Source organism: Xiphophorus hellerii, chromosome 3 (genome assembly GCF_003331165.1).
Source record: "Xiphophorus hellerii strain 12219 chromosome 3, Xiphophorus_hellerii-4.1, whole genome shotgun sequence".
Lineage (NCBI taxonomy): Eukaryota > Metazoa > Chordata > Actinopteri > Cyprinodontiformes > Poeciliidae > Xiphophorus > Xiphophorus hellerii.
Genome location: NC_045674.1, coordinates 13794265 through 13806507, shown reverse-complemented (window position 1 = coordinate 13806507; position 12243 = coordinate 13794265). Strand labels below are relative to the sequence as shown.

The 12243-nt window shown below is 36.0% G+C and overlaps 1 protein-coding gene across 2 annotated transcripts; it reads left to right on the top strand.

Annotated features, from left to right (window-relative positions):
• Positions 1-7205: 7205 nt before the first annotated feature.
• rcvrn2 (recoverin 2) lies at positions 7206-12157 on the top strand. 2 transcript variants are annotated; one of them, XM_032556074.1, is made up of 4 exons: positions 7206-7326; positions 7444-7978; positions 9659-9770; positions 11586-12157. In XM_032556074.1, the coding sequence occupies exons 2-4, from the start codon at positions 7598-7600 to the stop codon at positions 11672-11674; spliced, it is 582 nt and encodes a 193-aa protein (XP_032411965.1). In that variant the 5' UTR covers positions 7206-7326; positions 7444-7597; the 3' UTR covers positions 11675-12157. The 2 variants fall into 2 exon arrangements, with proteins under 2 accessions (XP_032411965.1, XP_032411972.1); XM_032556081.1 differs by having other exon boundaries at positions 7243-7326; positions 7522-7978.
• Positions 12158-12243: the final 86 nt, after the last annotated feature.

Genomic DNA, 12243 nt, shown 5'->3' with positions numbered 1-12243 from the left:
TTCTGTCCTGCACCTATTTCACAAAGCAGAGTCATGTATAAAAAAACAACTTCTTATCCACTTTTTCTTTTCAATTTCTGCTTACATTTCTTCAAACTGTTCTCTACATTATTTGGCAAGCTGCAAATGGGAACACAATTTCTTTCAATCTTTTGGACCAGATTTGTGAAATGCCCAATTAATATCTGTCCTTTTGAACTGTGGATCTCTGCAGCTCCTCCTGAGATACCATGGCTGCTTTTTCAATTAATGCTTTTACACTAACTTGAAGTTTTTATTTAGCCTTTATTTTACCAGGAAATTGCTTTGGATGAAATCCGTTTTTCAAAAGAAACCTGCCTCAAAGGTACACTGGTGTACAGTATACATAATAAAATAAATAAAAAAAGTTCAATCCAGTTTTGCAGCACTGTTCCTACTAAGCCAATGGATCAGACTGTTATCTTTGAGACATCCGAATCGTGGGATATGTTTTTTTATAACCTAGCCCTGCTTTAAACTTCTTCATTACTTTATAACTGCTGTGTTCCTTGGTCTCCATAATGGTATTTTTTCTCAGATGCTCTTTTCTGAGGCCTTCACAGAAGTGTTATTCCTACTGAGACTAAAGTATACACATCAGGACTCAAATAGCCAAATAGGGGACTTCTGGAGGTAAAACTGTTTGCACTGAATTTTATTTAAGGGTATCAGACTAAAAAGGTCCGAATTCAAATATTTGTCAAAAATTTGAAAACCTTGAGTCATTTTTCTTCTAGTACACAAGTAAAAATTACTTTGTGTTGGTTCATCGCATCAAATTACAATAAATTAAATGATATCGTTTGGTTATAACAAGATATGAAAGGCCTAAGAGGTGTCAATACTTTTGGAAAACACTGTAAGTACATAGTATTGTTTGCTTTCACAGGTGAGACTTATACCTCTTTCTTAAAGCTATAATGTGCATTTTAAATAGAAGAGAAAATATTTAAAGTAAAATAAATATTTTACTTTATTATCAATATCTACTTGATATTCCTTGATAAGGAATATCAAGTAGATTGTTATTCCTTACTGCTGCTTTTGTAACATATCTTGAGAAGGTGGACAAACATATTTTGCATTTTTCATAAATCTGGAATCTATGAGATCAGCTAACATTTATTTTTGGTAGATATAAAAAAAGTGCGAGAATAAGAAGAAAACGTGTCAAGCTATAATTGGGATCTGATGCTATTTAATTAATAAAAATGCAAACACTTAAGTGTCCAAATCATAATTCTGGCATTACATTTTCTTGATATATTAGTTTCAGTTGCATCTCTTTCTAGATCAGAACTAGTTCTCTAGTTCTGATCTAGAGAACTGTGAGTTAGCTAATCTGGAAACTCAAATTTTTTGTTTATTATTCCAATATCCAGACCCAAAATAAAAAAATATATATCTTAAGCAAACAGCTAAGTTTTATAGTCCATAAAAAGCTCATCTCTACTTACCTCAGAGTTGAACTGGGAGTGCAGAAGTCAGTGGAAGCTATGCGGTAAAGTTCCGATATAATTAACACTAAAAATACTTTTAATATATAGTCTAGTAATAAATGAAAGCCTGCGGTTGCTACTGATGTTCTCTCTCCACCGGGAGATGGAGAAATGGGAAATCCCAAGTCTTCACAAATATTCCCTGCTTGGGTTCTTGGACAAAACTATGGACAAAGTAATCAAGATTGTAGCTATAGTTTGTTTATTCCTCTCCTTCCTTGTTTTGCTAGGAAGCTCTCGTCTGTCATTACCTGTCATTATGACCCATTAACAGATATTTATCTAGAAACAACTCCCTTCCTCTTTTTCTTTTTCTTTCAGCTTAAGATATGAGTCTGGTCCAACCAAGGCATTGTATTGGTTAAGAAAGAAGTTTTCTTTTCCTAAAGCATTGTCCAGCTCAGCATTCACACTCTGCCTCTTATGGCAATACTTGTGACGTACAAATATTCCAACAATACATCTAAAACGCCTCTGAAGTGTTAAGGGACAAGGGGGTTCTGGATAATATTTTCTTTTCAAAATTCCATTTGTTTCCATTATTAGTTCAAGTCAAATCTAAACAGTTTTAAGTAGGGTCGAATTTATGCGTTTTAATGTGATTTACAACTACAGGGAAATAAAGAGACGTGTCAGAGTTAGGTGGACAAGATCATTATACTAAATGAATATGCATAATGCATATGGGCATAATCAAGTTATGCTTATGTGCCAGAAGCCCATTAAAATGCTGTCTACATCGTTTTAAACTGTGTGATTGTGAGCGTGAGTGGGAATAAAAATAACAATAGGTATTTTGTTCCATATAACACAGTAGGAGTGCAACAGGTAAACCTTTTATGGATGCAAACTCGACTAAAAACCCACCTGTTTAGGATTGTATTTGAAACGTAATTGTTACATGCAGTGGTGGCTGCATGTGGGATTCCTCCCAGTTCGGGTCGCTGCTGAGCTCCGGCGGGTTAAGCAGGCCCAGCTGGTTTCACTCTGTCTCTTGATGAGCAGAGTATAAAACTAGCTGGGAAACTGACTTTCGGTGCCTCTTGGCCAATTGGGCAGCATGTGTGCTGCAGCTTGGTGGTGCTGCAAATGAGGATTTTGGTCTACTAGAAACCCTGGTTTTCATTGTTGTTCTCCCTTTTCTTTTCTTGTAGGTTTTCATTTTCATCTTTGAGTTTTCTCTGGATCCCCCAGAATAAACCCTTTAATTTTACCCTCCTGGTTTTTGTCTCTTCATTTTTCCTGGCTTATCTATTGTTACAGCCCCCCCCTCCAAAACCCCTAGACTGCCTTGGGGATGTAACAGTAATCAATAACAAATTTATTGATGGAACCTGACTTAATGTCGTGTTTTGATTGTTGATTCTATGTTGCATTGTGTTTCTGTGTTTGATACGATGTAAAGCCCTTTGAAATGCCTTGCTGCTGAAATGTGCTATACAAATAAAATTTGATTTGATTTTTGATTTGATTTTGTGCCTAGAAAGAATGGGAAAAGAACAATTCAAATATGCCTTTAAAGGGCCAAAATAATATGGCATATAAGCTCCTAGCGAGAGTATGGAAACATGTGAGCAAAACGGAGTAATGCAGATTTCAGGCTGACATTTCACCGTTGAAACTGTAGCACAAGTAAAGCTCAACACAGTCCATTAATAGGGTATAATCCTGCCCAGCCAATAAGGTTGTTGCCATGAGCCAAATAGATCTTCTTAGGTGTTCTCAGACTAACGCTCACTCCCTATAAACTTTAACATGTACAATTTATGTACACACCTTGCAGAATCGGCATATATTTATTTTAATAATAAAAAACACATTGATTTAAAGAATAATTACACCGCCTTGCCTGCTGGCGTGAGCCACTTCTCTATCTGCGAAGATGTAAGCTTTATCCTAAATGTTGCATGCATCATCACAGTTGGAAAAAAAAGCATTTTAAAAGTAGCCGCAAATCTTTGCCCGTTTTAGCACTGGCAATTAGTCCATGCTATAGTTCAGGTCACATGTTAGGGATTGTTTTGTGTGAGAGGAGGGGGGTAATACTTTTGGCTGTAGCACTTACAGGATGATGGTAATTGGCTAATGGTAGAGGACAGAGCAGGAGTAATCCAATAGTTGTTCTCAGCATATTCCTGGAGAAAAACACCCTTCAAGACCAAAAGTATGGTTTTCAGAGTAGTTCACATGTTGCTGTACTATAATATTTTTATCTTTTTTTTTTTAAGTGTAGCATAGCATTCCACCGTTTTCATTCAGGATTAATCTTAAATCAACAATTAGGATCACATGATATGATTACCTGACTCAAACTGATGTATCAAAGATGGCCGCCCTCCTGATGGTCAATAAAATCACTGATGTAAGTGTGGTGCTTTCTCAATCTGGTTGAAAATACAAGCTAACAACAATGCATTTGCACTCTGTTAAATTGTTGTGTAAAGTTATTTTCACCAGTGAATGTTAAATGATTTGCCATGCTGCTACCACAAATGTAATTTTAGACTGTAGGAAAATCAGAAATCGCATTCCAGCATCCAGCTCACTTTAGTAAATCCAACTGGACGACAGACAGCTCAGTCTAAAACAGGCGCCATGCTCATGTAGGACAGGAAGGACGTCAGTCGCACTGTTGGTAATTTGAGGGGTGTAGGTGGGATTGGAATTAGAGGTGAGGCAGAGAGTCAAACTAACTGGACAGATGGTTGTCTGGATTTAGATGGCAGAGCTCGCTGAAATGGCATACAGGATGCTGAGAACCTTAAGGCAAGCTTTGAAATGTTGCCTGAGGGTGATTCACAGTTCGTCCAATTGCATGTCTGCTGTCTGTCATTTTACAAGGTGTAGATTAAGTTTGAGATTTTGTGGCACTCAGTTTCTTGTAAACTACAGGTTCTAAATTATGGGTTCTAAATTGTAATTTATAACCCTGAAAATATAGAGACATGATGCTACAGTGTCAGCAATTATTTTAGAGTCACAAAGCAGGGATCGGCGCACATTTCAAAAATAGCATGAAGAGAAATTAAATGTTAAAGCTTAGGAATTGTGTCCTACAAAAAGATCTATATCTAATTCAACATCTTTGCAATGTATTAAATGATAAAAATGGATAAATATAGCATTTTCTCTTGTTTAAGAAAAAAAAAACAATTTTGTTTCCTGCTGGATTCTAATGCTGTTTGGCTCTCTATTATATTTTATGTTATAATGTACCAAAAAAAAAAGATTGAGTGTGACTGGCCTGGGCTGCAAATGCGACAAATTAGCACAGCGTTGGAAAAAAGCATAATATGCATTATTTTTTCATCATACTTCACTACAAGCCCAGTTTTCCGTGTACTTTTTATTTTATTATATCAGATTTTCTTGTTCCTCCTGTGGAAATGCATCCCCACAGAATAATGCTGCCACCACTATGTTTCATTGTGGGATAGGTCACAATTGAACTTTGAAAATTTTGCTCATTGTTCTTCAGGAAATGTCTTCAAGCTCAATCAGATAGAATGGAGAGCATATGTGAGTATCAATTTCCAATCTTTGCCACAGATTCTCAATTGGATTTAGATCTGGACTTTGACTGGGCCACTCTAACACATTAACATGCTCTGATTTAAACTATTCTGTTATAGCTCTGACTGTATGTTGGGGTAGTTTTCCTGCTGGAGGCTAAAACTCTGGTCTACAAATGGCTTCCATCCATGTTCCCATCAACTTTGGCTAACTTCCATTCCTCAGTTGAAGAAAGTAATTGCCATAGCATAATTCTGCCACTACCATGTTGTCCCATGGGGATAGTGTGTTCAGGGTGGTGTGTAGTCATTGTAGGTTTTTGTCTATACACAGCATTTTGTATGCAGATCAAAAGGCTTAATTTTGGTTTTATCTGATCAAAGCACCTTCTTCCATGTTTGCTGCTCTCTACATGCAGCAAACTGAAACCTGGACTTCTTATTGCTTTCTTTCACAGAAAGATCGGTAAAATCAGGTGCACTGATTTTATCGTCTGATTAAAGCTCTGGTTGCCTGGCCTGTAAATTTTTATGGGCAACTACGTATGTCTTAGTAGGTATTTGTATTAATCTTCCAACTTCTGGGTGCTGGAGATGTTTAGTGCCCCGGGTATTGTTTTATTGTCTAAATCTCTATCTAAAGCTTCTCTGCAACTTTCCTGAACTATCTGCTTGGTCTTCATGGTGCTGATGTTCACTAATGTCCACCAACAAGCCTCTGAGACATTCACAAAACAACTGTGTTTAAGCTAAGCTAAATTAGAGGTGAAATCTGCTAACAAGTTATGTGGCTTCTGGGTTTTATTATCAGTTTAAGAGGCGTCAGATACTACAGCTTCCTAATGATTTTTGTCCAAAATTTAAAAACTGTGTATAATTTTTTTTTTATTATTCACCCTCTTTGTAATAGTCAATCAAATAGAATCCCAATAAAAAACATTGAAGTTTGTGAATACTTTTGAACTGCACAGGTAGCTGCACTTTGGCATTGAAAACTTAAATGAAAAAGATATTTGATGGCAGTATATACTACTCTTAACCAATGTTACCATCACATCATTGTAATGTACCATGTTAGTTTTCATAATTGAATGTTTTACAGACACCACTATCATTAAGCTTTATTGTACTTGAATAGTAACACAGCTGTGTTTCTACGTCTGTCCAGGTAGTTTCTCTACTCTTCATTTAAGAAGAATCATGATTGAAAAGTAAGACTTTAACCCACATTAGATTCCTCACAGCAGGAAGGTCACGGGTTCAAATGTTGGTTTAAGCCTTTCTATTTGATGCCTCTGTTTTGTCACTGTGTCTGTTTGGGTTTCACCAGGTAATCTGGCTTTCTCCCAGAGTTAAAGAAGTGCCTGTTAGGATAGCTGGCGAACTGGTGGTAGAAGCGAGTATTCATGTGATGGAGTTGAGAGTATGCCACCTTTCGGACGACAGCAGTGAAGATCAGAGCAAAGCGTATTTTGGAAATTGGATAGATGGATTATTTGTCAGGCCTCGGGACTGTTTTCCGCTTCCCCTCAGTCTAATTAGAGACCAGCTGCTTTTCTGTATCTTGTTTATGCTGTAAATATTTCTCCATTCGCATTGCCAAAATGCATACATTTAGAAATGATCTGATGGTACAAAGCGCTGTTCACTAACAATAATGTTCAGGAGTAGTTCTGAGCTCATGCTGTCAATACAAAATGAAGTAGGTAAACTAGAAAACAGTCCATGAAAATGTGGTTGGTGATGTGAGCCTTGATTGTGGGTATTGAGGCATTCAGGCTGGGTTGGGAGTTCTGGTCTACACTCATTTACTGGTTTTGCTATTCTATGGCACAAAACCAGAAAATGCAGAGATCCTGCTGTAACATCCACAAATCAACAGCCATTTAGCATTGGTTTTCAGCCTCGAACCCTGTGTCATTAAGTTCCTTTTTATTCTCTAGATCTCTTAATGATATTATGTGCCAGACATGTCAAAACATCCAACTTCTTTGCAACAACAAGACGATACCTTGGCCTGTTAAGTAACGTCTTGGGTGCAGTAACACATGGCATCACTTTGAACTCTTGTGGATGTTGTAGATCCTTCTAGATTTCCAGATCTAACAGAGATCATTAGGATAGTGGGTTCATTTTGGTCAAACACTCATCCACTTTAAATCCCGCATTAACAGAATTAACCTAGTCACCTCCTGGAGGGGTGTTTCCCTTCACCATCCTTATCTCTTACAGTTCGGCAGTCGAGACAAACAGTCAGTTGTTCAGCCATTATCTGCTGCTCACACAAACCCCAGGTAAGACTTTCTATGCAGCTTCGATCAACACCATAATGGTACTTATAAAGTAGATAAAATTGTAAATAACTTCTGTGTTTGACATGTAACATATGACATATCTACAATGTCTTGCAGGACTCTGTTTGGCATTTGACATCAAGAAAACTCAAACAAGTGAGAAAAAACATATTTCAAGACAGTTTCTTTGAACAGGAGAGAAAAAGCATCTGAAGGACTGAGAGAAGAAGCACAAAACTGACAGCTGACCAAGACTCTGAAAGCAACTGCCATGGGAAATGCCACCAGCAGCGCGATATCGAAGGAGATCCTGGAGGATCTCAAGCTCACCACCAAATTCACTGAGATGGAAATCTGCCAGTGGTATGAGAACTTTCAGAAGCAGTGTCCCACGGGGCGCATCACGCCGGAGGAGTTTGAGGAGATCTACACCCGGTTCTTCCCCGAAACCGATGCCAAGTGCTACGCACGGCATGTGTTCCGTTCCTTCGACACCAACGACGACGGCACATTAGACTTCAAGGAGTATATCATTGCCCTGCACATGACCTCCAGCGGGAAGACCACCAGGAAACTTGAGTGGGCCTTCTCTTTGTTCGACGTGGACAAAAATGGGTACATAAACAAGTCGGAGGTGAAGGAAATCTGCCAGGTGAGGTCAGCTTTAGAGAATAGAAGAAACAGAGGTGAAAGGGTCGATGAAGTAGGAAGGCTGGCTTCACTTAGAGATTGTGTGCATGAGAAAACATGGCTCCCTGTTTACTTTTCTCTCACACTAATTATTAAACAACTCTCAAATTGTGAGTTTTATGTGTATTAGCTGGCATTATGTAATCCAACTCAACAGTTTTGCATTAGTCTTGTGATTGTGAGACTTATGAGATTAACATTTTGTACTATGAGCTTGTTAAATGTAAACTTTGAGCAGCATATGGCTTGGGTTTTCTCATTTTGCTTGTCTTCTGTTTGTTCCATCGTAGCTGTTGTTGCCTATAAATGGAGATAATCAACCCTTGTCATCGCATGTAGGTCTCAGTCTTGATTGTCATTCCAATTAGCCTGTCATTTTGACCTCCTGATAATCTCTCTGATTATTGGTTTAGCTGTCAGACAGTAGAGGCAGAGGCAGACAGTAGCAAGGGGGCTGTTTTCGAGCTCTACCTCTGATAGGGAGACTATCAATCATCTTTGGTCTAATCTTTTACTTGACAGGTGTTGGACTCTGCTGCACCAAGCTAAATACCACACATTGTTTACGTAGCATCAGTCTGCATATTCTGTTTTAAGACAAATGATACAGATTTGTAAGAGGTTTAGGAAGATCAGCAGAGAATCCAGCTTGAATTGTAATGGGATTTATTTCCTGGCCAACTGGCTTCAGTCCAACAAAGAGTCATGTTTACGGTCACTATGTGAAATAGCTGCATTTTAAAACTTTTGCAAGACTCAAAGAAACTTAACGAAATTATTAACAAAACTAAGAAGTAGCCTTGAGCAACAGATTATTTTCAAGTCTGTCTTGAATTTAAAAAAAAACTTGTCTTGTAAAAACTATATGCCATTTTACAGAACATATTTTTAAATTTAGATTTGAAGTTAAAGATGAAACAAATGCCTCATCTGGGCAGAATAAATGACATAAACAGCAGACTTTATTAGAGCTTGATAAGCCGCTTTGGCACAGCTCCTTTCTATGTTTATAAATGACTGCATCCTCACAACCTTGTTATCTAGACGGAGATAACAAGATTATGAATAGATAGCCATGTCTAACTACACTATTTGCACTATGGAGACCACATGATCAGTGCAGCGAGGCTGATGTAAAGTGAAGTAAGAGAAAGAGTTGACTTCATGGTCCTTTGGTTGGCAGATTGAGTCTTGGCACTAATCCATGTTAATCTATGTGTCTTAAATGTTGGGAGATGAGAGCATCTTTTCTAAGTGGGACACACATTTAAAGGCCTGAACCTGAAGTACACAGAGTTTTAGTCTTTTTCAGCCCCCTTTACTCTAAGTGGCTCATTGCAGATTGACTGGCTTGCTCTCTTCAGTTGAGGACTTGTCATTATTTTGACATAAGCTGCAAACTTTTGTTTTTATTGAAATCTTTCCAGAATATCTGCTGTAGGGGAAATTTGAAACCAAAGGCTCAAATTCACAGCACACACAAACAATGTCGATTCATTTAGTTTTCTAAAGTGTTCACAACTTGACTTGCATCTTCATTCATTCATTTCTGTGATTTGTGCATGTTCAGAGCAGCTGAGAAGGAGTGTGGCAGTACTTTTATCCTCTTTTTCTTTTTCTCCACCCAACCCCCGCCTCTCAGGCCATCTTTAAGCTGATTCCCGAGGACGAGCAGAAGAAGCTACCAGAGGATGAGAACACACCCGAGAAGAGAGCCAACAAGCTGTGGGCTTACTTTGACAAGAAAGACAATGGTGAGAGGCTTCACACGAACACCACATTCTACCCCTGCAATGTACAGCAAGGGCATCACTGGGGCATTTTTATGAATAAAAATCTCCAAATTTTATTTTTACCTTCATATATTTAGTTAATCGTTCACAGTTTTTGCTCCATATTCAAACACATTTGTAATCTTTTATATATTCTTTTTACTGTGACATTAAATTAAAAACTGTCCATCTAAAATAATTATGATTTTCTGTTTAAGTCAGCTTCAGTATATTTTAAATAAAACTGTAAGAATTTAGTGACAAAGAAAATGTTACTTTGATCAACATTTTTTTCTAAATAAATCTGAATTTCTGAATTGAACTTATAACTGAACTAATTCCCTTAAAGTAATAAAAACAAAATTTGCAAAATGTCTACTTGTGAGGATTTTGTTGAAAAACAAAAGATTTTAGCACTATGTTGTTCTGTTATAATTATTTTAAAAATTACAATTTTATTTGCCTTTAAGTATTATCTACATTCATGTTTCCCCAAAATGTATTGAATTAAAAGCAAAAAACAAACAATAAATAATTAACAATCTCCAAAAAAGTTCACATCAAAAATAGTTTTTTGATGTGAACTGTGTTTTAAAATTACATAAATATGTAAGATTAAAAACTATTTACATTTTTGCACTTTTTTGGTGCAAGTAAGTCTTCAGGAGGGTTGAAACCTGTTATATATTTCATCACATTTTGGATTCTTACACATATAACTAAGGCCCCTGCAGCGTGTCATTTTAAAAGTTTTTCTTAAACTAGATTATTTGACAAATATGTTATAAAACAGTTTGTCTTTTACATCACAGTTACAATTTTTGTAGTTGGACTGCTTTGAAACATGTTATGCTTAGTAGGACTTTGCTGCACTTATATTAGCTACATATAATTGTTCTGTGGTCTAAAGTAGGGGAAAACAAACTAAACAAATTAGTCAAATATTATTATTTAAATAATATTATTCATAGATTTAAAAGGCTTTACTGCACAGAAAATCAATGTTACAAATAAAAATATTTTTTTCTGATTGTTAGAAATACATTTTATGACTTATTTCAAACTTTAATTAGTTTGTAATATTTGTACATTTACAACTAATACTTTTATGTTTTTTATAATATATTTATGTCATACGAAATATTTTGGATATTTTGTATAAAATCTTCTAAATTGAATTCCTAAAAAAATATTTTTGTTCTATATAAAATAGATTTGATATGGGATTTATTTTTAAACTGAACTTGATGTTTATTTTACCTTTTTTGGATTCTAATTAAGATATATCTGTTTTTAGAATAAGAGCAGATTTATTTTTGCTCTTAAAACTTAGTTGCTTGAGTCGTCGAGTTATATGTATATGAAGTAAAACATGTTAAACCAAAAGTGATTTAAAACACTCTTCTTGTTCAGCTTTCTGGAAGATTTATTTTGCATAAAAATTAAAGATATTCTATAATTGAAAACATATACAGTTTTAGGAATACTTGGTTTCTTAAACTGATGTAAAACAAAAACAAAACTCTTCAATTTATTATTTAAAATAAATGAAAATAACCTGACGTAGATCCACTTGGAGAACATCCACACTTAAACCATAAAACCTTCATTTCACTGTGTGTAAAATCCCTTAGTCATGCAAAACCTTAAGTGACACTATCATTGCATGCAACTGTCTCTCTGACAAATGCAAGAGATAAGAGCGGATTTATAGAGTCTTTATTCAACCTTTTCTGTGCTTCTCTTTTATTGATCTGTTCAGTGTTTTCTTTAATGTTCTTTTTCACTCCATCACAGAGCGACTGGCTGAAGGAGAGTTTATCAAGGGAGTGATTGAAAACGAGAATGCAATGCGTCTCATTCAGTACGAACCCCCTAAACAATGAAGTCCTTCCGACTTTTCCCTCTCTTCCTGTCTTTCACTCCTGAAGCTCCTGTACGTTTTCTCCTCCTCACATCAGATGCCGTCGTTCACTTCACTCGTCCATCTGTGTAAATACTAATTTCTGCTCCGTTGTAACTTTAAAGAAAGTTTTTGATTTTTTGTTGTTTTACTGTTTGTGAATAAATGTCAATATAACAGAACCTAGTAGAAGCAAATTATGGAATAGTTCTTACAGTCCCCCAAAAACATCATAACTACATATAAACTAATGCACTTAAAATAGCAGTATGCATCGGTTATATTGTACTACTGGTGAATTTTAAAAGTATTTAAAAAAAATTCTTTCTGCAGAACAACATGTTAGGAATACAAAATCTAATTGTTAGTAGTTTTTTTTACAGACTTGAAATATCTTGATTGAGATTTTAGCTGTTAAGTGTTGTACTTTATTCACTGAACAATAAATTAAAGGTTTTCTCATACATCTGTTGTTTGGAAATCAATTTATTTATCTGTTCCACTAATCTTCTTTTTGACCCAGAAACTTACTTTATACCATTATTCTTGTGG